General features: G+C 33.7%; 2 protein-coding genes across 3 annotated transcripts in view; one reads left to right on the forward strand and one right to left on the reverse strand.

Moving 5' to 3' along the window:
* Window positions 1-193: 193 nt before the first annotated feature.
* Nup43 (nucleoporin 43) lies at window positions 194-1,814 on the forward strand. The gene is made up of 3 exons (XM_090103315.1): window positions 194-653; window positions 861-1,035; window positions 1,280-1,814. Exons 1-3 carry the CDS (start codon window positions 301-303, stop codon window positions 1,775-1,777), a joined length of 1,026 nt encoding a protein of 341 aa, XP_089959441.1. The 5' UTR covers window positions 194-300; the 3' UTR covers window positions 1,778-1,814.
* A 449-nt stretch (window positions 1,815-2,263) lies between these two features.
* Window positions 2,264-27,033, reverse strand: part of conu (Rho GTPase-activating protein conundrum) — a 63,650-nt gene continuing 38,880 nt past the window's right edge. For both annotated transcript variants that reach the window (XM_090102410.1, XM_090102411.1), the window contains exons 3-12: window positions 20,631-20,869; window positions 8,367-8,491; window positions 7,754-7,905; window positions 7,211-7,316; window positions 6,728-6,833; window positions 5,919-6,078; window positions 5,140-5,306; window positions 4,459-4,636; window positions 3,888-4,071; window positions 2,264-3,325 (exon numbers count right to left, since the gene is read on the reverse strand). In XM_090102410.1, coding sequence (XP_089958536.1) covers window positions 3,151-3,325; window positions 3,888-4,071; window positions 4,459-4,636; window positions 5,140-5,306; window positions 5,919-6,078; window positions 6,728-6,833; window positions 7,211-7,316; window positions 7,754-7,905; window positions 8,367-8,491; window positions 20,631-20,869 — 1,592 coding nt within the window. In that variant the 3' untranslated portion in view covers window positions 2,264-3,150. The remainder of the gene's footprint in view (window positions 3,326-3,887; window positions 4,072-4,458; window positions 4,637-5,139; window positions 5,307-5,918; window positions 6,079-6,727; window positions 6,834-7,210; window positions 7,317-7,753; window positions 7,906-8,366; window positions 8,492-20,630; window positions 20,870-27,033) is intronic.

Here is a 27,033-nt window from a genome sequence, read left to right on the forward strand (position 1 = left end):
AAAGTCACGGTCACAATATAAATTGGCAACATTGTTCCTGTCATAATGTGGGCGCTGCCCAGTGCCCACGTCTTGCCTGTGTTACTTGCACTGTGGTGCCCACTGGGACAGACAAGCTTAACAAGAGCATCACAGAAGTTGTAGTAGATCTGTGACAGAAGTCATTTTTCAATTTCACGTCCACTCACGTCAAACGTCAAGTTTCTGTCATAGGCCATAGCCGTGTTTCAACGTGTTTTTATTTACTTACAAATTTTATTTTTTAAATTTTTAGATTTCTTGCTTTACGAATAGAACATTATGTCACTAGAAGTTGAAGGAACTTTTGTATCACAAAAGATTAATAAAATACGATGGATTCCCGAAGACTACGTAGAAACACAACACTTTTTTACCGGCAGTTGGGACGATGATGAAAATTTTATAAAAGTATGGTTATTTGAACGTATAAATGAAGATGACCATGTGGAATACCCTCGCCAATTATCTGAGTATAAGGTACCGGGCGATGTCACGGAAATTAAGTTTTTAGACAAGAATAAAATCGCTGTTTCGATATCGAATGGTGAGGTTAGAATTCTTGAAATAAGTGCGTACGAACGTCAGGCTCCGTTGAAAGAAGTGTTTGAATGGAAACAATTGCACAAAATAGAGTAAGTTATACTAAAACTAAACTAATTTCTATAAAGTTCATCATTTACAAGCTATGTAAATGAATTCAAATATAATTTGCCATGGAATATGATGAATAGTTGTCTCTAGCACTGCAATTATTGTCATTTATTTGTCCTCCGCCTTTCTTTTATATACCTTTGTATACTGAAAAATAATATTTTTAATTTAATTAATAATAATTTCAGGCATGATCCATGTTCGTGCACTTCACTAGATACATTTGAGGGAGATATAGCTTCTGCTGGTGAAGATGGGAAAGTTAATATACTGAATGGCAGACGGGGAGACATTACCAGCACTTTATATCACAGTGCAGATAGCTGTTCCTTGCATTCAGTGTGCTTTATCAAGTCTAATGAGGTAATTATAAGTGTGTTACTAGAATAAATACTTAATTTAGAAATTCATGTGAGGAGTGAGTAAATGCAAAGAAAAAAATGTCTATGAATGCCTAACTGTCAGCACAGAAAAGGTAAAAAATGATACTTCTATAAAACTTTATTTCTAACTTTCCTATTTATCATAATTGATTCCACATACAGCAATCAGCATACTTCACCACATCTAATCATTAGTAGAAGTATCAAACAAATTTATTTTTCAGGTGATAACAGGAAACATCAGAGGTCACATGAAGATATGGGACATAAGATCAGATAACCAAAAGCCAGCTGCATCGTTCGTGCTCTCAACAGACGAGCTAGCAGCCACATGTATTGTCCAACATCCAACTCAACCACACATTGTATTAGCTGGTAGCGAATCAGGCTTTATCGCAGTATGGGACCTCCGTATAAACCAATTTCCCACCACCCTAGTCAACGCCCACTCGGCAGGTGTTACCGAAATGCAGTTCCATCCAGAAAATCCTTATAGATTACTCACAAGCTCAGTATCTGGTGATATTTGGGATTGGGATATGGAACTACTGACTAAAAAAACACCAGACAGCTATTTACCAATAGATGAAAAAACAACCATGAATGTAAATAGTATAATAACTATGCGTAAGTCGGTGAATACAATACATTGCGATAAAGGACGGATATTGTGCGGCTGTGATAATGAAGCTCTTTATCTGATTAAGAATTTTAAGTTTTAATTCTGAGTCGGTTAAGACTTGTTACTGAGTGATTGTAAGCATTAAATGCTGATGTTTCATGGTTCAATGGTTTTCGTTTTCTAGAAGATTGTATTCTTATAAACATTTTTTAGAACATAGTGGTTTTATTTTTCAAACTGTAGCATAACTACTCTAAATACGATGAATAAATTTTTATAAACATTGAAAGTTTCTATTGTATTTGGAATTGTATTCGAGGGAAACATGTTTCACTATAATTTATTTTATTTTTTTTTTACCTGAAATAATGAACCTAACTAGGGTATCATTATTGAAAATTACGATCTAGCCTTTAACTATAGGCTAATGAGTAATATAAATCTAACTTAATTTGCTATGTATGTATGGTATGTCTAAGAATGTGTCCATTAAGACTTTTCTTAATGTCTCTATTTTTCACTATAATGAATTATCAACTTTAAATTTTTAAATATAGCTGTGAGGAGGACAGAATAAAAAGCCATCTGAATAATACACATTTTATTTCATTATTATAGTAAATACACTTAACCTAATACACCAAGTCAGTCTTTGCTTGCCTAGATAATTGTTAGGATATTTTACAATTCATATTTACAAGTAAAATATCAACACAGGGCACCGATCTTACAACCTTTCGCATCCAAATGGTAACCAACACACATACATGGCACCATACAAAAAGGCGTAACTAAATTAGATAAAACATGATCAGAAATGATAGCACAAGCTATAGATAAATAGGTAATTAATAATAATTATTGCTATACAAATTTAGTAACATAATGTAGAAAGAATAATTTATATTAAAAAAAAAGTTTAATCATAGTTTAGGTTTAATAGTACAATAATAATTTTTAATGTATTGATAACTTAGATTTATAAACAGTTTCTCTCGTTAGTTATTTTTTCGTTACGCCTTCACATTCCCCTATTTAATGGAAACGGCTTAGCCTCAACTGGAATATATTTAAAGACTACAAATATAATGTTGAATATTTGGCTTCTTTACACCTATAAGTTAACACGGAGTATATATAAATATCACTCATAATATACTAATGTCTTAAATTATTATATTATTGCTACAAAATAATATAACTGTTTTTCATACAATTTGTCCTAAAAGTTGGCAACACTGCAAAGCATTGACATTTCGTGTAGTGTAATAATATTTACACAGATAATTTAAATTTTACCCGCGCTTTTTGACAGCCGTCGTCAAACATTCAAATATTACTCGATATTTGCACAGTATCATCACTTAAACGTATAAAGCACAGCACTTATGCTTCTAGAAGCACCGTTAAATGATCCGTCCCGCAATCCTTGGTTAACGGTTCCTTTAAAGACCTAAATGATAAATAAAGTGTTCAAGTATGGTTATTCCGTCTGTGTTGTTGAGGTTTCCTCTGAGAGGCCGCTATGAGTGAGGCAGGAACCATCCATAGCTGGTCACACCAGCGCATAAGAGCTTCTGTTACGTGGCAACTATTCGCCGCTGTTGCTAATTGTGTTTCTAAACTGTCTGATGCTTTGATGAGCAGGCTGTAACAAGATTAAGTTTAGTTTAATTTGTGTTGCTTTAAAATGTTTGTAACTTTTTCTGTCTGTGTGTGTTTTGTTGTCATAGAGTATAGTGCTCATAAAATTAGAAATTAAAAGTTTTGTATAAAATTTTTGTGCAACGCGTGTTTGTGCATGTCACGTTTGTTTGTGCGTTTGACGTGTATTTGTGTGTGTCACGCGGCTTTGTGCATGTGTTGTGGGTTTGTGCGTGTAACATAGATGTGTTATTACGTGGGACGTGTGCTTGTACGTCCGACATATTGTGTTTGTGTGTGTAACGTGTGTTTGTGCGTGCGACGTATGTTCGTTTTTATTTATGTTGTTAGTAGTTAGATGAACGTTATATAGTTGTAAGGACACACGCATACATGCGTTCAAATAAGCTACGGGACAGCTCAGTGCTGTACAAGCATACAACATGTGTTGGTGCGCATAACGTGTGTTTGTACATGTCACATGTGTTCGTACATGTCACATGTGATCGTACATGTCACTTATGTTTGTATAAGTCACGTGTGTGTGTGTGTGTGTGTGTGTTCACCTGGGCGGGAAGAGTGCAGGCGCGATGATCATGGCGACGTTATGCTCGCTCATCTTGTTAGTGTGGCTGTGAGCAACGATCTCTCGCACGAGACGCAACACTTCGCGGAGTGTAGCGCGCTGTTCGCTTGGTAGTAACTGTACTAGGAGGCTTAGAGCGCGTCCCTGTGTGCCACCTGAGAGTGCTGCAAGCCAAAATGTACCGTTGAAAATAAATTTTAGATTTTTTTTTTTTGTGAATTTTTTTTATTCAATACAATATATTATTTTAGTGACTGAAAGGGGCCTAAGTAGGATTAGTTAGTAAAGTTCTTGGGATAAGAATTGATAGTTTTGAATATAGTTGCTATTTTATAGTTTTCCAAATTACACTTTCTGTATTTGAGCACAAGCGTATTTGTATTTTCAAGCTTACATTAAAACCCATTTTTTTTTAAGAATCGACAAGACCCTAAAATCTCAAAATATGGCCCAAAAATACGATTTTTGCCCAAAACCTCACCATAAGTGTGATAGAACAGGCAAAATGTCTAAATATGGACCAAAAATACGTTTTTTGCCAAAAACCTCACCATAAGTATGATAAAACAGTCGCATCAGTTCCTGAGTGAGCGGCGGCTGCGGTAACGCGCGCAGCAGACGCTTGAACACCGCCGCGAGGTCGTGCCCCGTGGCGCGGTGTAAAGCCGCCTCTACACTCTCGCGGTCGGAATACCACTCGCGCTCTATTAGCTGGCAGAGCGTTTCGATCTGGGGATAGATAATTTTGAAATTAATTTTATTAGAAGATTTCAACTTTAGAGCAGTTTCGTTAGAATTGGACAAAATTTTAATGGGACCACACGGCAGGAAACTGCTTTAAAAAAGGTGATCATAATCGGTTCACCCGGTCGAAAGTACTGGAAACATACACAATAACCTTCTTCTGTCTTTGTAGTCGGTTGAAAATAAAAGCCATGGGAGATAGTGACTGTAAATTTTACAGATCAATTTACAAAGTTCAGTTCAAAGTTTTACTTTTGCCGTCTGTAATTTTATTTCTTTTTTTAGGGCGCAATTTTTTTTTATCAAACACCTATTAACCTTTTTTTATTTCCCGCACGTAGAGTAAAATTTCAAAGTCGCGTCATGGCAATAGCGTCACATCATGGAATAGCGACGGTTTTGGTATCTTACCAAAGAAGTTTCACTTCTGACACGTGTGCTCAGCACACATGCTCTTTTGTTTTCACAATAATTTAATATTTCCTCACCTTATGCTTATTCCCGGGTACTCTCAACAGCCCCTCATCTCTAGTACGTTCCCGTAACGCAGCAGAGAGCGCTCGCACGACCGCCGGTACTGAAGACCACGTCTCCTCCCATACTAGCATGTCCTTGCGGAGTAGGGTTTCGAGAGATACCCCGAATACTGAGCCTTCTGCAATATAAATATTATGTGTTAAAAGAGAAGTTCAGTAATACAGTAATGGAATTAATGGAAATGTTAAGACATATAGTGTTTGTCAAATGTCAGAAGTGTTGTGGAATAAACACCAGGACACACATCCTCTACAAGTGTAAAAGCACAAAATATATTTGCTAAACGACTAACTGAAATTCAATTACATGTTTTATAGAAACTTAGGTCATGATAATTCATAAATTAATATTATTTTCGGCTCCAAGAAACAAACAAGGACCTAAAACAGATCCCTGCGGAACACCAATGTTAATCGACGCGGTGCTAGAAAATTCTTCATAAATAAAAACAAAGGTAAATCTTATTCTTAAGATATGAAGCTGAGGGTTCTGAGCTAAGATTTATCCACAATTCATTAAATTGCATACAAATATAATTTACGCAATAAAACGGAATGTTCTACGCAGTCAAATGCTTTGGAAACGTCATGGAATATCCCCGAAGCATTTTTTACTTATCCCGTTCTTTATAAATTATGTTCTCAAAAGTGCTAATGCAACTTTAGTTTAATATTGATAACTCGAAAACATTAGTTATGTATTAGTTTATAATTTTATTAACAGAACCAACCTTCTTTCCTTTTCTTCTTGGGAGCTTTTCTCTTGTGGAATGGAAGCGAATATTTATCGAAGAGCGTCGTCAGTTCCAGCCAGAGCAACTGTTGGAGCTTCTTCAGCTGCGACTCGTTCAGGCTTTCGATGTCAACGTTACTGTTTGGTTCTGGCCATTCCTGGAAAAATATTTATATGGTTATTTTCTCTTGGAAGGATAACTTTCAAAGAATTTGGCAAAAAATTCTTTAAGAAAAGAAATTGACTTGTTAAATTGGGTTCTTTTACATAGAATTGATAGAAAAACTTTTTCAAACATAATTGTAATAAATTATGAAGATCTTAGATATGTTATTAAAGAACTAATAACAATCATAATTAATTAGCACAGATAAAGAAAGTGAAAACCATTAAAGTGAGGTAAGGAAACAATTATTTAAAATGTCGTAATCTCAGAGTAAAACGAAATACCAGTCTAGATATTATCTAGACTCAATTAATTAAGTAGACTTTACACTTGAGGGAAACCTGTACTAATGAGTTTGAGTTACGACCAATCATTTCGTTTCAAATGTTTGTGTTCACTGACCGAACCAAATATGCAATTAAAAAGGGAAACTAAATCTTTGATGTATGTTCTTCAGAAAAATATTTATTGGAGTATTGCTTCACGCGGCTTCACTAAAGAATTTAGTATGAATTGCAAGACGGAATTTTATAAGATTTGATGGAATTTCTGTAGCTCAAAAAATTGGAAGAAATCATGATATACCCGAATAAAATACTGAAAAGTTTATACGATAAAATATTAGTTCAAATGTATCTTACCTCATCGTGGTCGAGCATTTGCCGGTCGAGATTGAACTTGTGTTCGAAACTGAGAGGTTGCTGCGCGGACGCAGCGCTCTTTGTGCGAGCCACTGGAGTATGTTTGCTGCAAATAAAATAGTATATAATATAACTAGTGGTCCGCCCCGGCTTCGCCCGTGGTACCTATATGTTTAAACTATCCTATATGTGTAAACTATCCTATCTCTCAAGTTGGATCGAACTGCACATGGTGTGCGAATTTTATTATAATCGGTTAAGTGGTTTAGGAGTCCATTGAGGACAAACATTGCGACACGAGATTTATATATATTAAGATGAGTACCTATGTGACGTCACAGTCTTAAAATCGTTATTAAACATGGTCACAAAAACCACCAAAATCAACAAGAAAGGAAAGGTCCACTGAATCTTTTGACAAAATTTATTATGGATATTCAGAGATGTAAAATTTGTGGGTAGAAAACAATTATGGTAACTTACATAAAAAGATCGTTGTCCTTTAGTATGGAGCCATTGATCCGCTCCTTGCCTATCCGCGGTCCCTGCACGGTGCCGTATCGCTGGTAGCCGAGTAGTTCTATACCCTCTGAAATGGAAATAAAACAAGAAATTAGCAAACTAGTGTCACTGCGCGGAAAATAATGAAAATGTTTATATAGGTTACAAATTACCCCATACTCATACCCGAGTGTTATCCCACTTTTTGAATAGGTTGAAGAAGAATTTGTAGGAGAGAAAATAACGACTATGAAACACAATAATTTCCTAAACCTCTATCTATAGACACAGCCAAGGCAAGAGTGCCTTTTAAATAAATCTTGTGCCAGATGTAAAAGAAAGTAGATGTTGAAATTATATCCATCAAGTGCGATTAGTTTTTTGTATAGAAGTTCCTGCAGGAAAGATGACGTTTTATTTCAAAAGTTCTTGCCATTGAGAGGGAACTTAAAAGAGTAAAAAGGTGAGTACCATTACAATAGTTCAGCTATGGGAGAGTACAAAAACTTGAAGACCAAAACTCACCAGTGTTACTAGCAATATCCGCCCAATGCAGTTCATTGGGCTTGAACAGATCGTGCCGTGGCGGTGAGAGCGTGGGCGCGGGGCGAGCGCGCCGCGCGGGGGCGGACGGCGTGCGGGCCACCGGCGCGTGTGTGCCCGCGGGGTAACTGTCGCTATGGGGGATAAGGGGCGGAGGTTAGTTTGCGAATATATCAAAGGAAATAAAAAAAGATTTATTTACATATAGACTGAAAAATTACTTATACAAACTTAAAAATTACAATACATATATGTATCTGGCAATCGGGTCGGACTCAGACGAACAGCGCTGATTTTCAGAGTTAGTTTGTTGTAACGGCGATACGTTATGTTTGTTTATATTGGAAATATTTGGTTTATTGGAAAAAGATTTGTTTGAGCCACATTCAATTGTGAATTGATATCGTTTATTACTGTTACATAAAATTTGAGACAACAGCGATACAGAACAGTTTACGGTGGTGAAATTATTTAACAAGTTACAACAACATCTACAAAGTGCAAACACAATTTTTTCAAAAAGCTTTGAAACCAAAAAAGCAAATTAATTATTATCCTTCGTCTTAAGTAAAAGAATGCAATATGATAAACTTACACAAAGTCCGGTGGTGTAGCCGCGTCCGCCCACTCAGTGGGCGGGCTGCCGGATCCACCGCTCGGCAGCGAGTCCAAAGAATCGGGAGTCGCGCTACGCGACCGAGGCTCGCTGCCACTTGAATTCTGGAACAAAACAAATAACAATAATTAGTGACAACCCTAATCATTAAATATTTATAGGCATTTGTGACAACCCTAAAAGTCCCTTATATAGACGCCACAATAAGGCATTTTCGGCAACCCCAAAAAAGTTATGTTCTCTTGTTTGAAATTGATGACTGTTACTACCTGTATAGCAGACGATTAAGCGCGTCACACACGGTGAAGATTTATCTTAAGATACTGTAATATTTTATATTACAGTATCTTAACGGTCATTTGTAACAGGATGGCGGTTCTACAGAGGTCTTAGTACGCAATGACAAAAAGAAAAATGATGGTCAGAACGCTGATACCGGATACCTTAAGATACTGTAATATAAAATATTACAGTATCTTAAGATAAATCTTCATCGTGTGTGACGCGCTTTATGCTATGTATAAACTTAACTTCACAAAACGTAGAAACGTATAAATTTGAACCAATGCAGAGCAAGAATGCGATTAAAAACGAGTTTTCTTACGTTTTGCTCACGTAAGTACCTTCCATTAAAATGATACCAGGTTGATAAAACAACAAATATAGTCAAATACATCGTTCTTATCACGTTAAATGACTTTCTTTCGCTTTCCATTCCTCACTTTACCTCATTACTATCCATTTCCAAACATTTACAAGTTTAAGTTAAAACCACTGTCACACACGACTTAATTGTTGGACCTTTTTTGTAGAAAGTGGACGCTATCATTCGAACACATGAGTTCGTTGGAATAAGGAATGTATCAATACCATAATGTATAGAATAACTTTGTCTGTATGTAAAAAAATCATATTTGAATATTAGACTTTTTTTTGTTATCATAATTTCTGCTTCATCCTAATCCCTAATATCTATGCATATTTTCAAAATCCTATAACTAGAGCAAAATTAGAAATTAGGCATTTATAATCGCTTTAGCAGCAAATATCAGCAATAATCGCTTTACGCTTTATGAAAAACTGCTTGCGAATATTTACAATTGAAGGCACTGAAACCCAATATGAAAATATGAAATTTTATTTTGTGTATATGAACAAAGCAAGAAAGAATACTTGTATTGTTGTAATAAAATTAATTGCTACTTGGCGGCAGGTATAAACCGATAAAATAAAAGTTTATTTAAATAATTATCGCCTCAGTTTTACTCACATTTGGAACATAAATAGCTATCCAATTATATCCCAAAATATATTTAAAAAAATTAGAAGACGGTTAGTATATTGTATTATTGTAAAAACACTAAACAATAAACATGTAAAGGATTTCGGGCATTGATGCTGAGATACTAAAAAGAGCATAAACAATAAGAATGACAAAAAAACATTACTTGTGTGTGAACAAAGTTCTAAAACTACTCATAAAATGCGAGCTTATTACTAAAAATAATTAGATGCAGCCGTACAGAATCGTTTAAATGTCAATGTATATTTATACCAGAGATCACCAACATACATGCTTGGATATCTACACATATCCTAACTAATATTATAAATGCGAAAGTTTATGAGGATGGATGTGTGTATGTATGTATGTTTGTTACTATTTCACGCAAATACTACTGAACCGATTACAATGAAACTGGGATTAACACAAAAGATATGTTTTATCCCGGAAATCTCACGGAAACGGGAACTATACGGGTTTTTCACTGATAACGCGGACGAAGCCGGGGGGGAAAGCTAGTAATTAATAAATTATTATTGTACTTTAGCCGACACGCTGGCTGATACGACTTGCTTAAATGTGACCTTGATAATTGAACACTTTTGAAACGACTCCGTAGAAAGTCGTTATGTAAGTAACACCATTATTAATTAAGGAAAATTCTATAAGAATTTTGGCCAATTAATGTTGTTTTTATAAGACAGGATTTTAATTCATTAATTGGATCATTATAGTATTCGATTGTAAAAATACGAGTTTATGAGAAAGTTTTTGATATAAAAAAGTAGAAGTTTGAAAATATCTATCACGTGTTAAATAGTGTCAAGGATTTGATTTTCGTAATGACTATCATTAAAAAGAAATTAGTAAAAATTCCTATTGAAAGTGAATACTGATGATAATATTTATTTGGTTTAGTTTTGTCATCGTCACCTTACTTAGAAATGGCTGCATCGGTAAATATGTATTATGTGATAATTTATGAATCTTCTTACTGTTTAGATAATATATAATTTTGAACAATAGCTGTTACTAATGACAGTTTGTTTATAGTTTGTAATAGCTGAAATATAAATTATCGAAGTGTCTAGTCGTCCGCTAAACGGATGAATAAAATAAATTAGTCGTCCGATTACCGGATGAATAAAATAATTTAATCGTCCGATTACCGGATGAATAAAATAATTTAATCGTCCGATTATTCGGATTACTAGATAACCTTTTAACACTAAAGCTAGTTGGGTTGGACTAAAGCAAAGGGGGCGCAGGACTTAGAAAATTTTTGATGGAGTTGGTGTCATTATAACACCTATTTATTATTGTTTTATCGTAAAGATTACGCTAATATAAGCATGTTTTATAGGAACAACTTTTCTCTAAAATCAAAAATGGCCGAGATATTCGCCCTCAATTCGTTAGGTTAGGTTTAGGTTAGCTTAGTATAGGTTAGGTTAGGTTAGGTTTCTTAAAAAAAAACTACACAGAAATAGGAGCCCCGCGAAGCGGGGCTCCGTCGACGCGCAAAAAAAAATCAAGTTTAGGTTAGGTTAGGTTAGGTTTCTTAAAAAAAAACTACACAGAAATAGGAGCCCCGCGAAGCGGGGCTCCGTCGACGCGCAAAAAAAAATCAAGTTTAGGTTAGGTTAGGTTAGGTTTCTTAAAAAAAAAACTACACAGAAATAGGAGCCCCGCGAAGCGGGGCTCCGTCGACGCGCAAAAAAAAATCAAGTTTAGGTTAGGTTAGCCGTTAGGTTAGGTTAAGTTAGGTTTCTTAAAAAAAAAACTACACAGAAATAGGTATAGGTAATAAATACTACATCCAACGACGCGCAAAAAAAAAATCAAATACCTACGTGTGCCCTCCTCCCCCCACAAAAAACCTATAATACGTGCGGCAGTTCTCTAAAGAAACCCCGATAACCTAACTATATAGATAAATAGATGTTATCGGACGATTAAATTATTTTATTCATCCGGTAATCGGACGACTAATTTATTTTATTCATCCGTTTAGCGGACGACTAGCTCTGTCCATAAATTATAGCTTCGTATCACTACATATGTAGTATAAAACTCTGTCCCTATGTATGCTTAAATCTTTAAAACTACGCAACGGATGTTGATGCGTTTTAGAACGAGTGATTCAAGAGGAAGGTTTAAGTTTATAAATTATTAGGTTTTAGACAAAGCGGGCGAAGCCGCGGGCGGTAAGCTAGTTTATTTATAAATTATAATAAGGTACCTTACATACACCTAGTGATACAATTTTTGAAATGAATAGATACCTACTAAGATACCTACGCCAATTTAAGAGGTACACCAATAGGTAGTGAAATAATATACATATGTGACCAAATACATACAAGAAAGCTTCAACAGATATATTAATCTAGCTTTTCGATTATTAGTCTTAATATATATAAATCTCGTGTCACAATGTTTGTCCTCAATGGACTCCTAAACCACTTAACCGATTATAATAAAATTCGCACACCATGTGCAGTTCGATCCAACTTGAAAGATAGGATAGGTTTTATCCCGGAAATCCCACGGGAAAGGGAACTATGCGGGGTTTTCTCTGAAAACGCGGGCGGAAAGCTAGTTAGTTATTTAAAAACCTGTAATTTATTTCGGAACCGAACCTATCAGCATTTCTAATGAAAGCCTCTTTCTTTACTTTTGGCTTCATTTAAATAACAATACACTTTCGCATGAAAAATATTAATATGGAATATAATATCTTATTTTATAGGTGAATGACACTGATTTCCACGAAGCTACGTACGTTTGAATGCCTCTATGTGTGTTACTGGAAGCCGAGCCATCAACACTAGTGGAATTATAACAATATGTACTGTTAGATGTTTGTTTTACTATTAAGGCTTATACATGCGCTAATAACCTTGACCATACTTGACGGATCTCAAACCTCTCCCGCTGCACCTTCTTTTTTCCTCGCATTTTGTATTTAAAAAGATACTAATCAGTGAAACAAAATATCCTCGTCAGGGACTGTTGTGTAACTGATAATTTATTAAACATAAAATTTTCAGAGCTCTAAGTCAGCGGGTTACGAAGTTTATAGAGTATTTGCGGAAAAATCGATGACCACGGCACATTTTTTTTCTAGAAATCTATTAACTTTGGAAAAAAGTCCTCGCGAGCAATTAAAGATCAAAGACCATCCTATTTTATATATTTTTTTCGGTATTGTGCTTTATGTTGTACCAGACTTTATAGAGGTTGAACATAGTCGAAATTGCCGGGTAACGCCTTAATCTTAAGTTTTCATAGAGATATTTAGGAAAATAGTAAATATTTTGTAATCTATGCTTCGCTGCTAGCTGTGGTAATTGATACAGATAAAGCCAAAAGCGCGCGAATCGTTGGCGCGAAACGTTTGTTTATTTTTTATTTTTTTAATGTCACTGGCTAGTATAGAGATATTTTTTTTCATTTGTTTCATATATGTGATTCGTTTCAAATTTTGTCATGACCAATTGATACTTGGGTGTTAAGAGTTTATCTACACTAATATTATAAAGAGGAAAACTTTGTTTGTTTGTTTGATTGTAATGAATAGGCTCATAAACTACTGGACCGATTTTAAAAATTCTTTCACCATTCGAAAGCTACATTATCCACGAGTAATATAGGATAGGTTTTATCCCGGAAATTCTACGGGAACGGGAACTATGCGAGTTTTTCTTTGAGACCGTGGGCGGAGCCGCCGGCGGAAAGCTAGTATTATATATAGCTTTAATTACTGGACGATATATGGGCGAAATCTTGTATTGAATAAATTGCTAGAGAACTTTATACTCAATATTTTATAAATTAAAAATATATTAAAAATACACGTAACTAATACTCTTTCGTGATCACGATACATAATATAAGATACCAAGGTAAGTCTCCTGACACGAATTAAATCAATTTGAAGGTTTGTATAGTTAGTTTTAATAAACGCGAGGCTAGTTAAAATTAATACGTCCCCATCAACTCCATTTATTCTAACAAAGATTAATATTTCCGCTCCATTTGCGAAGGAATTAATTTTAAGCGTTTAGGAAGTTAACCACTAATTATAATTAATAGTTTGTTAGGATAAATATAGTTTTGATGTGGTAATTTATATAGTTTGGATATACAGGCGCCACTTTCAGTATACTAAGCGCGAAGGGACTTGTAGTTTTGCATACACTGATCACGTAAAAAATACTTAAACAACATTTAAAGTTTTAAACAACAAATTTACGCCAAAATTTTTTTTTTTTTAATTTTTTCTTAAAATCCATGTATTCTTCTCTAGCTTCGAGCAGCCGGAATATACCGCTTTGCTAATGTGAGCATTTTGTCTATGAAATCATAATCTTGAACGACAGCTCACTTGCGGGTGGCAAAGTTGGACGGGTTGCTTGTTATGGGTGTACACAAAGAGTTTTAAGAATTCATCTATTTGAAAAAAAATGCATCTGGAATTTTATAAGTATGTTTTACGTACTCACCGTATGCAAAACTATAACCTCCTTTAGGCTTAGTATACCGACGGTGGGACACCCTGTATATTTTGTATAGGTATATTATGTTGATAATGCACTGAACATTTCAAACTAGACTAAAATTCAGAGATTTCATAGGTATTGCAATGTTGGGTTTTTTCAATGAAACCTAATTAATAATTTCGTAGCGCTTCGCTTCAATAAAAATTTACACAACGCCTCTACATACATCAGTTGTAAAAATATTTCATACGAAGTTGAAGACATTAATTCATTATTGCAATTTGCAATTAACTTTAACTACCGTACTTATTATGTCAACAATAATAACATATAGGTCTATACCTATCTATTTAAAGTATTTTTCTATAAAAATACTTTAATTTTTGTATGATTGTAATGAAAAAAAACCCAAATTTTTTTTTTTAAATTCAACCTTCACCAGTAGAATTCTACATTACCTTTATTCTTCTTTGTTCAATGAACCAATGACGTTTTGAATTCGAATAAACTATGTGATTATTGTCTGTGAAATTGTTTTTTATGTTTAAATTAATATTTTATTGTTGTTATTTGTAGGTAAGGAAATATATTTATCGCTATCAAGATAAAATTGTGAAATTGACATCTAACGATAAATCTCAGCATGAACTACTTACAAAAACAAATAATATAATATAATAATAAAGAATACGTGATAAAAAGGGAAAAAGAAATAGTTTCATAATTCTTATACTCTAACTAGCTGAGCCCCGCGGTTTTATCCGGAGTGCTCCGCTCCCGTTGGTTTTAGCGTAATGATATAAATAATGATACCTATATAGCCTATAGCCGTCGTCGATAAATGGGTTATCTAACACCGAAAGAATTTTTCAAATCAGACCAGTTCCTGAGATTAGCGCGTTCAAACAAACAAACTCTTCAGCTTTGTAATATTAGTATAGACAATATAAAGAGTATAGATTTTTCCGCTAAAATTTTCCACTCAACTCTGCCATTTATTACTAAGTATAATTACATTACCTAATTTCAGTGTACAATTATCCAAATTAACTCATCTATACTTAAATGCACCAATTTTAAGAAGTATCGAGAAAAAGAATCCACTACACTTGCTTTGCTCAACGTCGATATTAATCTATAAACAAACAGATGTAATGATGATTTATTGCAATGACTATTATGAGTTTCTATTATTTATCAATGTCTCTTCATTCGTATTTTCTATTTTATTTCATATTAATGACTAAACGGACATCTCGTAGAAACTTGAAATCTTTAGCTTGTCTATACTCTATAATATGGGTAAGTATTTAAAACTTTGTACTTTGTGTATAATTTCTAAAATACCATCAAAACATAAAAATTAAAAACTAGTGAATCTAGATTCTAGTTCATGCGTTGTAATTATCAATTTCCACATTGCAACACGCTAAGTAATGAATCACTGCAAACCTAGTTATACGAATTTATTTTATCTATTTACTAAAATTCCTTTTAAATCAGAAATGAATCTAAACCAATTCCGTATTGTACCAGGACAATATTTAAAATGTACTTCATGTAGGTTCCAGATATCAAAATAAACAAGCATTTTTTCTGCCTAATTACTAAAGTCCATTTTACTTGGGGTATCTAATCTTAACGGAATAATGTTTAACTTGATAATTTATGTTTCATTTCTTATCTTTTACTGCCCAATAATAAAGAGCTAGTCCTCTTTCTTATTAATCTTTTCATTTCTGATCCGTACCAACGTCAAATAGAACAAGGCATTCCATATTTCTAAGGACTGTTCAATATCTAAGGTCTATAGATAAGTACCAGAGCATCAAGATACGACTTGACTAGCGCCAGGCCCCTGCAGTTGACCATCTTCTCGCACACTTTATGCCGCATGGTGTCACAGATCATCTTGTAAACACACACCACACACGCACCAAGTCAAACACATACTGGATATCATATTGTTCGCTTTCGAAATTCGCCGGACGCCAGGCAATTTTCAACGTCCGTTTGCACAAATTAATTCATTATTATGTATGTATATTTTTGCCTGGCAATCGAATGCCTGTATATGGCACGCGTCCGTCTCAGAACATTTTTTCACCGAATTGGCTCGCCCTACATTCTAATGACGTTTCTCTAATGGTTTAATTATCTCTTTCGCTGCGAGTGTGAGGCATTAACGACAGTTTTCAATGTTGTTTGTTATCAGGGGTAAATTTTTAGCATGAAATTCTACCAAAGAATGTTATATATTTATAAATTGGGTACTATTAGGCAACAATAAAATTATGCCCATTCCACCTTTCACATTATATAATAAGTAGAGATACTTTGATATTTCCAATGTGGTTAGTAAACATTCGCACAAATTGAACTTATTATCAGCTCTATAATTCAATACTTTGCCATACTGCCAATATATAAACTTATAATGATATTTCAAAAACGTTAATTTCTAACAAAACCGTACCTACCCTAGGTAAGTACACATATCCTAATTCTATAGCTTCTTCCCCGTTCGTACATTAACTTAATGCACGAACTAAATTCAGCATGAAACATAACTTCCAAGAACATCCAAATATATCTCGTTCACAACAAAACCATTACATGTAAGTGTTGATTCAGTAAATCATTTTTTCCAACCATTAACCCAGCTTTGGTTCGAGATGACTCGAGTATCAAGCTATACTATAATGACAAACATTAGTGCAGTATGTCAGTTTGTGTGAACACTTGACATTTGAAAAAATATGGGACAGTATAATAGCCATTTTAAGAAGAGGCTCTTTGAAGTCTGCAATCTTCAGTAATGTTATTACCGTACATATTTTTATATGAGAGTCGAGAGAGAATACACTATTTTTATAGTTATGATAATAAGCAAATTTTGATCTTTATATCAACCTATATCAACGCTTTTGGGAGAAGATTTCAAAGTTCTAAGGACTGCGGTATCTGGTACTACATATTAAGTAAAATATGCGGTCGATTTTTTTAATGTTTTACAATTGATCTGTACAAACGTCAGGAAAATGAAATTAATTTCTTCAACATCCAAGAAAAGATTAACCGAGAAGCATAATCAAACAATTATCTAACTGTATCTATAGTTCCAATCATTTCAAATATTTTGATAACAAAATTGGACGTCCAGCAATTTTCTTATAAGTACTAACGAATACAATATTTTCGCACAGCTGTTATATTGTAACCAATTAGTTAACTACTACGATAAATTATATTTCTATTGTTAGAATAATATAATTCTAAGACGAAAAACAATGCACATGGTACAAATCCGATAATAGTCCATTAGAAATCTAAATTACATTTACACCAATCAAATATATGAAGAAATGATTTTTAAGATATATATATAAGCTCTAAGTGAAACATGCATATATCAATTACTTATTTATATATGTACATAAATTGAATACAAAACTATATACAAATTTATACAATGACTAATTGTACAGCCTTCGGGTGTCACTCTCAAAAAAAGTCCTAACTAAATGCTTCATTTATCGCAACATAATATCTAGAATATTCATAAGCACGAACAGTGAATGGGAGCTTTCGAAAGATCATTACTACGAGCGAACACTGGTTAAACCAGTTATACATTAACGGTGTTGAGAAAAATCATCCTAAACTTGACACTCGGGTGACGTATTAAGTCCACGAAGCCACTGTCCCATGATGCCTAATAAGAGGAGATTTCTTCGATTAGATCGTATCGGATTCGTTAATATTTTGTGATGTATTTGATGCGACAGTATTCTCACTTTTGAGGTTTTAATTGGTTGGGAAATTCTTTATGCTTGCATTTCGGTCGGGTTAGTTTTGTTGACGCTTTTACTTTATAACGACCTGTTTTATGGGACTTCTATTGTTTATGTTATTTAAATTTAATTACCCTTATAGACTACAAGCCCACATATGAAAAAAATATGGGTCAAATGAACCACCACGGGACATATCTAGGACGAAAGAAGAGCAAAAAATAATAAGATTCATCACTATGCCGTCACTTGTAAGCTGTCCAACTGAGTGCAGATGAGAATTGAAAAGTACAGGTAGACTCGGTAAATTTTGGTCATATATTTTTGTACGGCATTCTTAACCATCGATAGATCCATTAAAAATAATAAGAAACCGCTCAGTGCCGTACAAAAATGTTGGTCCACCAAGTCGGAATTTTAATTTAATTTCCGAGAGTTACCGGGGGTAAATTTGGTCATTTGACCATGTACGGCATCTGTGTCATACTATTGCTGTACTGCTTTTAATCCATTATTCCGCAACGCCGTACAAAAATGATGGGGACAAGGGGAAAAAATCGAGAGTTGTAATCCCCTCTCTTTCCCCACTCCAGGGGGTCATTTGACACAACACGAAATAAATTTATTTTTAAAGTATTTTATGCATAGATAATATTTTTTCATGTGCCGTACATTTTCATTGGTTCAAAGGGGAAAAATCTGAAAAAGAAAAAATCCATATAACGAAATGTTTGCTTTATATTTTGATAATAAAATATAAATATACATTAATATTAAGAAGCTCGAGGTGGTTAATTATCACCTTGGAAAGTCGGAGTCAAGTGGAATGGACTCCGTTAAATTGATGAACTAATAAAAAAGCTATGAACAAAAAGATGTGAATTATATGCAATCAGCCCATGAATACAGGTAAAGTCACAAGCAAATGCTAGTATTATATACATATTCAAAATGTACAAGTAAAGCGCTTTCAAATGATACCAAACACGGCATATTTATCTTAACTTTATTTTTTTACTCTGTATGTTTTGTCCGCTAGAGGGCGCCACATTAGATTTTGTGAAACCCCATATAGCCTTTAGCTAGCTGGTCGCTGGTTATCCAGTGAACAATTCAGATGCTTCTGAATAAGTAGTTTAGAAGTTACGAGGGAATAGATGAACATACATACATGACCTGTCAAAACCATAACCCTCCTTTTGCTTTGCCGTAGTTGGGTAAAAATATGTTAATGTATCAAATGGCCATAAAGCACCCTTAAAATTGTAGCTTTCGTCGCTTTCATCAGCCTAAAAGATGTGGTCTGCACAAAAATGTACGGCATCGTTTTTTCCTAATTTATCTATGTTAATACTATTTAAAACAACGAATAAAGTGTAGAAAACTATTATATTTCATTAATCTACGATGTTTAAACTTTAACAAAATTTCTGGTTTTGCATTTCTCTATAACTTTTTTTAGAACGGTTTCTTTTGAACGGCAATACTATACAACAATTGAATTTTACAATATCATGTTAAAAAAAAGTTCCCGTACAGGGTCAAATGACCTTACAGCTCTTTATATCAAGAATTCGATGAAATTAAGATGATTATTGGTATACATTTAAAAGAACAATTATTTTTTGACGGCATTGCTTTTAATAGTACTTTTGAGTGCTAGATAATGTTTTGGAACCGAAGCCGTACTTAGTCAAATGACCCCCTGGAGTGGGGAAAGAGAGGGGATTACAACTCTCGATGTTTTCCCCTTGTCCCCATCATTTTTGTACGGCGTTGCGGAATAATGGATTAAAAGCAGTACAGCAATAGTATGACACAGATGCCGTACATGGTCAAATGACCAAATTTACCCCCGGTAACTCTCGGAAATTAAATTAAAATTCCGACTTGGTGGACCAACATTTTTGTACGGCACTGAGCGGTTTCTTATTATTTTTAATGGATCTATCGATGGTTAAGAATGCCGTACAAAAATATATGACCAAAATTTACCGAGTCTACCTGTACTTTTCAATTCTCATCTGCACTCAGTTGGACAGCTTACAAGTGACGGCATAGTGATGAATCTTATTATTTTTTGCTCTTCTTTCGTCCTAGATATGTCCCGTGGTGGTTCATTTGACCCATATTTTTTTCATATGTGGGCTTGTAGTCCCAACATTACAAGCGCTTGGTCAAAATTAACCAAGACTTTATTAAAGCTTATTAAAACTATTTGGAGCTTTGGTCATTCTTAATGACGTAGGAAAAGAGAGCTTTATATCTAAACTAGCGGTCCGCCCCGGCTTCGCCCGTGGTACATATTTCGCAATAAAAAGTAGCCTATGTCCTTTCTCGGGTATCAAAATAACTCTATACCAAATTTCATGCAAATTGGTTCAGTAGTTTAGGCGTGATTGAGTAACAGACAGACAGAGTTACTTTCGCATTTATAATATTAGTATGGATATCAGCAACTTGTTTTCTTTAGTTACTTCATTATTGTATCTACTTGTCGATATGAAAGTGCTTTGTATTACACTTGTTCTGCCTCTATTAACCCGTCTTATATCATATTCATGCAAAACCACTTCATTCGCTCCTATACCTACAACCCATTTATGAAATAACAAAACCATTTCTTAAACTACACTACCCATTCCAAGCAGATACTAACCTCCAAATCACGGAACACATCTCTAATATCTGGTTTCTTCGCCCTCGTGGCTGCTCGTCGTCGCCTCACAGTGCGGTTGAGCCGGCGCACCCGCCTGCGCACCGCGGCTGCCTGCTCGCGGGGCAGCGGGGACACCGCTTCACCCAGCTGCGCCTCTGTCACCTCCAGGCCAGCCTGGAACGGCGCCGCGAGGGAGCCCAGCCCGGCGGCTTGTAGCCACTCGGTTTCTAGTTCGCCTTCTGTTGAAGAATAACGTAATTAGTAAGCTGGTAGTAGTGTTTTCTATAATTTAGAGTGATATGTTGAAACAATTCAATATAAATCCATCCGTGAATACTTTTGCGGTTAAGTGTTGTAAACGTTGGTATAAATATTGGAATAAAGTCAGTTTAAAAGTATTTTCTTTCTAAGCTAAATATAAATGAAACTTGAACAATTAAATTTTAAACAACTAATGGTAGACTCATTATCACTAGAGTATTAGAATAGAAATCTAAAAAACGGATAGGAAAATACTTCTGCTTATAAATGTTAGTTGAAATAATTTGTAACAAGAAGGAATCCACGATTGTTATTTTAATTATGTATTATATTTTTTAGAACATCTTTTGGGTTGTTCTACGCAAAATAATTTAAAAATCTTTAAGAGAAGAAAACAAGAAGTTTAACTACATAATATGAATATGAAACTTCAAGCTTCCTGAGAATCTTATGTTTAATAATTAATATTATCTACTAATCGTGGATGATCTCTAACAACAAAAAGCGAAAATTAAGGAAGCGCAGTTCGCTTGTCACGCAAAAAACATACCATAATACCCATAGTAATATTCAAAGGAAACAAATGGCAATCTAAATAATAACTTCAATTATTAATACATTTTTTTCAATGCAAAAACATCGTCCTTCAAATGAAGCTCAGGTACGGTTTTTGTGACCACACATCAACCCAGATCACACAAAAATGAATCGTAACATCCACACATAGCAGCTCAAATGCAATGATTCATGTAAACTATACATGGTGAATTTTTTGTCGTCAATACAAAGTACATATTCGCTGTACAAAACATAACAAAAACTGAAAGGTGAAGAGCCTCGTTTTTATATCTATAGTATAATAAGTATTGTTATTTGAATACGACTGTAATAATTACAATCGTTCGGAAATGATATAATAACTATTTACTCGTGTTAGAATTATGATAATTGCGTGCACTATTTGCAATTTAATATCATTCAGAGGGTTATGACTAATATTTTCAAATGATATCTTTTGGTATATGAATTACCTAGACGTAATGTTGAAATTATTATTTTTTATAGCGACAAAAGTTATTTAACTGTCATCATAAATAATTTCCTATGAAAGAAAAAATGAGTAGAATTATGTAATTGAATTAAAAAATTCAAATTCAAAAAAATTCAAAATCAAACAAATGGTGTAAGAAATATTAACTTTGTTATGCTCAAAAGCTATATGATGTTCAACTGTTTCTTATTGTTTATAACATTAAAAGATTACAAAAATCTTAAATCGGCACATATTATATTATGTTCAGCTTAAATCGAATAATTGTTACCAATTCAAGTCAACAACCTTAACATAAAGAAAGTATGACTCGAAAAAATCCCAAGAAAGCAAAATTAATTATTTTAATAATAAAAACAAAATGTATTATTTGGGTTATGTTATGAACAATGAGATCATAAGTTCAAAGAAATAACGGTTCGGTTTGATCCTACACCCACAGCTTTTGTAAATTAATTTTATAAATTATAGAATGACTGCCGTTAAATACTAAAGTGGTTTAAATTGATATCTATTTTCTAGGATAAAAATTACATTAAATTCTTATGCTGTCTTTTGTTGTTATATGTTAAGCAAATGACTTAAAAGCTCCTTAATAATACGAAGTTCTTTAACATATTTTTATACTGTTTGTCTTTAATTTTGAAAGTTCCATAGACATAATTTAATGACAGTCTCCAAAAATATCAATCTTTATACACAGCTACAGTTCGGAGTTATTTGTAGATGACATGAAAAACGATCACTAACCATAGTGCATTTAATTGTCTAACAAGGATGCAGGCTGCAGCACACTCATGCCTAAAAATATCAGTGAGTCAGAAGTTAACGCTCGTCTTTATAAACACTAAGCAAATCCTTTAAAGGGTTTTCATAACTACATGTAACGCGAGTGTTATCGTTTTGAAAGAAGCTTTTCGTACTGGTACATCATTTATGTATATTTTTATTATAAAGCAATGTAACTTTAGTCAGAACGAAAGTAAGGATACTTAGTTTAATTAAAAAGTTCCTTCAGATTGTAAGAATTGTATCATGACCATATTACCGTCGATGTGTATTATTAGTTATTTTAAGTAATCTCGTATATCATAAATTTTACTATTAAGTCGAATAATCGAAAATCACACTCTAAAATAAACTGCATATTAAAAATAGAGCTAATTTCTACTTCCTTTGTACGACTTAAAGCTCAAGCTCTAAGCTATGGTTTTTGTAAAATAAATATAGAAACAGGTCTGATTTATTTGCTGTCTGTACAAAATGGTTTTCTTTTGTTTGTCCATTTATTTATACAGACGCGACGCGACGGTGATGCAGGCCCGCGGCCGTCTCAAACGATTGAAAATATTATTGTTGACTGGAGTTTTATTATTCTTTCGGTGACAACTTCCTTTAATAAAATCTGGATTGTCAAGACTAAAATAATTTAGAGCCAAGTAAATCATGAGAACGGTTCCTTTCCGTCAAAGTAAAATGAAGTATTTGGTTGGAATAACATAGAGGTAAAAAGTCTACGCGTTTCAAGTTCCTCTCCGTTAGTACAGAGTTTTAAAAGTACTTACTTTGCTTTTCCATTTGTATCCTACAGGCTACAACTCATCTCCAAAACAGCTACACTAATTTTTATAGGAGTTTTATTGGCTAATAACTGACTGAATAAGCAGTAGTTATCCAGTCACTATCATTGACTTCTTCATTTAGTTTTATTTAAATTTAAATGTCCATTGCACTTGTTTTGAAATGCTTAAAGCCGCCTTGGAGTTAACAGTAACTAAGCAAATGCATCCAATGATCGACAAGCATGCATTTCGTCTTATACGATTTATTCACAGGCTTAGCATCAAGAGTATAAACTAGTTTATATTATCACTCCTTCATATCGGGTTGAAAGACCACCCAATTTAACAATTACAGTATGTAATTAAAGAAAGGACAAGATAGTAGTGACAATATAAATGATGTGTTTACTTTTCAAGACGCGGGTGAAAAGTGGCTTATAAGTTCTACCACCTCAAATAATCTTATGCAATATGCATGCTATTATTTCGTACTATGTTTTTGTTTAACAAAAATTTAAAACAAACAACTGCTTGCTGTAAAATAACTTACTATATTTGTATTGAAACTATTTCAAGACAAAGCGGACGCGCCATAGTATATTACTGATAATTTGATAATTGCATAGCGTTTATTTAATGCAATATAAATACATGAAATCGAGTGAAATCCACAATGTTAACTCGGTCGACGACTCATCCTACTTAACGGATAATTTCATTATTGTACTCACCGATAATGTATTTGGCGTGAAATCGGCATAGTGCTCCCATGACACACATTGAATTCACTATTGTCTACCTATTCAATCGAAATCGTAATATTTCGCGCCCTTTTACCCTCCCAGTTTAAATACATTATCTGTGACTGAATCGCGCCAAAAAATGGTTACTTTTAGTTTGAAAATGGAACGTTTCGTTTAAAATTATGAAAAAGGTACGCGACGAATATTTACCAAGACAAATAATGGTTCGGATGATAACAGAGCTTACAGTAAACCGATGCTTTCTCTTTAAAAATTCAAACACACTCACATGATTGCAAACTGCATTACGATCGGATGAACGTTACAATTACTAATATCTTACGTTCAAGCGATGAATAATAGACGAGTAGGTTGTCCCGGAATTTTAATTTGATAAGATACTCTTTAGCGTGCTGATTCAATATTCATAACTCTTTACAATGTACTTAGACAATGTGCCAAAATCACGGTCGCTACGTCATTGATTTGGCATTTGTTTACGTGTTGATAGTCTGTGGTGCACAATAGAATTTTTCGCGCGAAAAGTCATATGTGACTCTGTGGAGTTTGGAGTATCCCGCGTGGCGGCGTTCGTTCGACTGCGTAAGCGTACTTCGCTTTAGTTTATTATGGACTTATATTTAGATCAGATCGAAAACTCAATATATTTAAATAGGTAAAATGCATGCTTCCTAGAGGTTAAATGCCCCTTGTACATGATTCACGAGAGGAAAATTCAAATATTTAATTTCGTTAAGGTATTTTTGTATAAACCCGATAATTGATAGGCAATCGCAACCACAAATTAGATTTTGAATTAACCACTTGTATCATAATGTATTTTGCAATTAAAGCGTGAAATCTCACAACAGTTTTTCACCGTTACTTTTTGTTATGTTTTGAAGGCAATCAAGAAAATTGTAATTAATCACATCCCAAGAAATCAATTTGTTAAATGTTACATCTATCAAGTGACTCCATAGATTGAAGATGAAGTTGGTCTTTCTAAGAAGAACTTAAAATAGTCCGGTTATTTGTGTCAATACAACGACCACGTCTAGACGAGTTAAATATATCAAATGTAAATTTAATTACCCACATTCTTACATTACAATTTATTCAAAACTTCATGACGCTATACATTTTGAGAGACTTATCACCTACGCAAAGTACGTAATCTATTAAGAAAATATTTTTTTTATCACACAGAATTTTAAATACATTTTCAAAGTGAACTTTGAATGAAATTGTACGATAAATTAAATTTTGTAAAAATATTTTAAAAAATCTGCAATTTAAAGCCTTTGCGACTAATATTATGGAAAAAGCACGAAATTTTATCAAAAGGTTACTTGCGTATGAGATATTTTTCCAAATAAGGTCTCTATGTTCGCAGTTATAAGTATTTTAATAATGTTCTTAGGTGAATATAATATGTTGTTAAAGTGTTTCGATCAAATACGGTCCTTGAATAATACTTGTATACGTAGTTACTAACTCAGGCCCCGGAACCACAGACAATAGAAAATCTATTGTGTCGTGGACCGATCGGGCCGCTTGGGGCTCAATGGGATATTATTATTAGTCTGTGATTTGTACATTGTGACTGGCTAAACTGCAGCGAGTAACTCACATTAATTCAGTACAATTTAGTACTATAAAAGACAACCGATATTAAAATTATTTTGGGATAGCTTGAATCCAGACATGTTAATTGCACTAATAAACTGTAAAGCCAACTTTAGCGTTGTTTACGGCAATTTTAATTACTTTCACGCATTCATTCATAAAATTATTATGTAAACATAAGGGTCTTGAGTCTCTGACGTCATACAGATAATAAATATTCCGAAGTACCACAGATATCGTACACGTGATTTCATTCACAACGTCTTGGCGCTAATTTTAACCTCATACATTTTATTATCTATGGTCTATTTATAAACTTTCATGATATTGGCCGCCAAGGAGTTCACTTAGTACGTTTACGTATTTTGTACAGTGTACATATTTATCGACTATTCAGGATTGGTATGTATCTATCTTGGCGAAATAAGTCTTAATAAAAAATATTCACTAAATCACGAAAAAAGCACATCAAACAAGCTACCAACATAGAATTAACCACATTTTTAGCATTCGATTTCAAATAGATAATAATCAAACAATGCAATTTAAAAGATGAGAAGGCAAATAGGCAACCAATGAAATAAACTATCAATAATACATAAAAGATTTCATTTACCTACCATAAAAACAACTCAAGTGAAAAGTAAACTATTAATTTCATTCGTCTAAATTCTAAACTATAACCGATAACAATCCCAAGATTTGCGCAAACATTTCGTTCAAACAACCAATCGTGTATCTCTTCAATTCACGTGGTCTACGTCACGGAAGTAAATATGGATTATGGGTGTTATTGCTAAACTAAATATAAATAGTTAACTAAATATAACCCGGCGGATTTGCGAATGGAGTGGCTCACGTGTTTGTTGCACTCTACGTCATGGTATTTCGTAATAGGTGATATTATAAATAATAACAATAGTGAATCAATGGATTCTTTATCGTAAGAAATATAAAAATAAAGGAAATACGAACAAAGGCGTAACGATTTCTACAAGACAACCTTATGATTTTAGATTAAGGACCGATTTTTCAATGCTCGGTTAAAACTTATCCGTCCAATAAAGTATTACACGATAATATTAAAATGTCACGTAAACTGTCAAATACAGACAATTAGAATACGTTTTTAAAATGGTAGTTTTATAACATTATTC

Source organism: Colias eurytheme, chromosome 6 (assembly GCF_061535395.1).
Source record: "Colias eurytheme isolate Ceu_HAF_F1 chromosome 6, ilColEury1 Martin Lab GWU primary, whole genome shotgun sequence".
Classification (NCBI taxonomy): domain Eukaryota; kingdom Metazoa; phylum Arthropoda; class Insecta; order Lepidoptera; family Pieridae; genus Colias; species Colias eurytheme.

Excerpts from the sequence above, each read along its gene's own strand:
- Nup43 (XM_090103315.1), top strand. The coding sequence starts at position 301 with ATGTCACTAGAAGTTGAAGGAACTTTTGTATCACAAAAGATTAATAAA. Across the intron at positions 654-860 it reads AAACAATTGCACAAAATAGA|GCATGATCCATGTTCGTGCA; the intron begins GTAAGTTATACT and ends TAATAATTTCAG. Across the intron at positions 1,036-1,279 it reads GCTTTATCAAGTCTAATGAG|GTGATAACAGGAAACATCAG; the intron begins GTAATTATAAGT and ends TTTATTTTTCAG.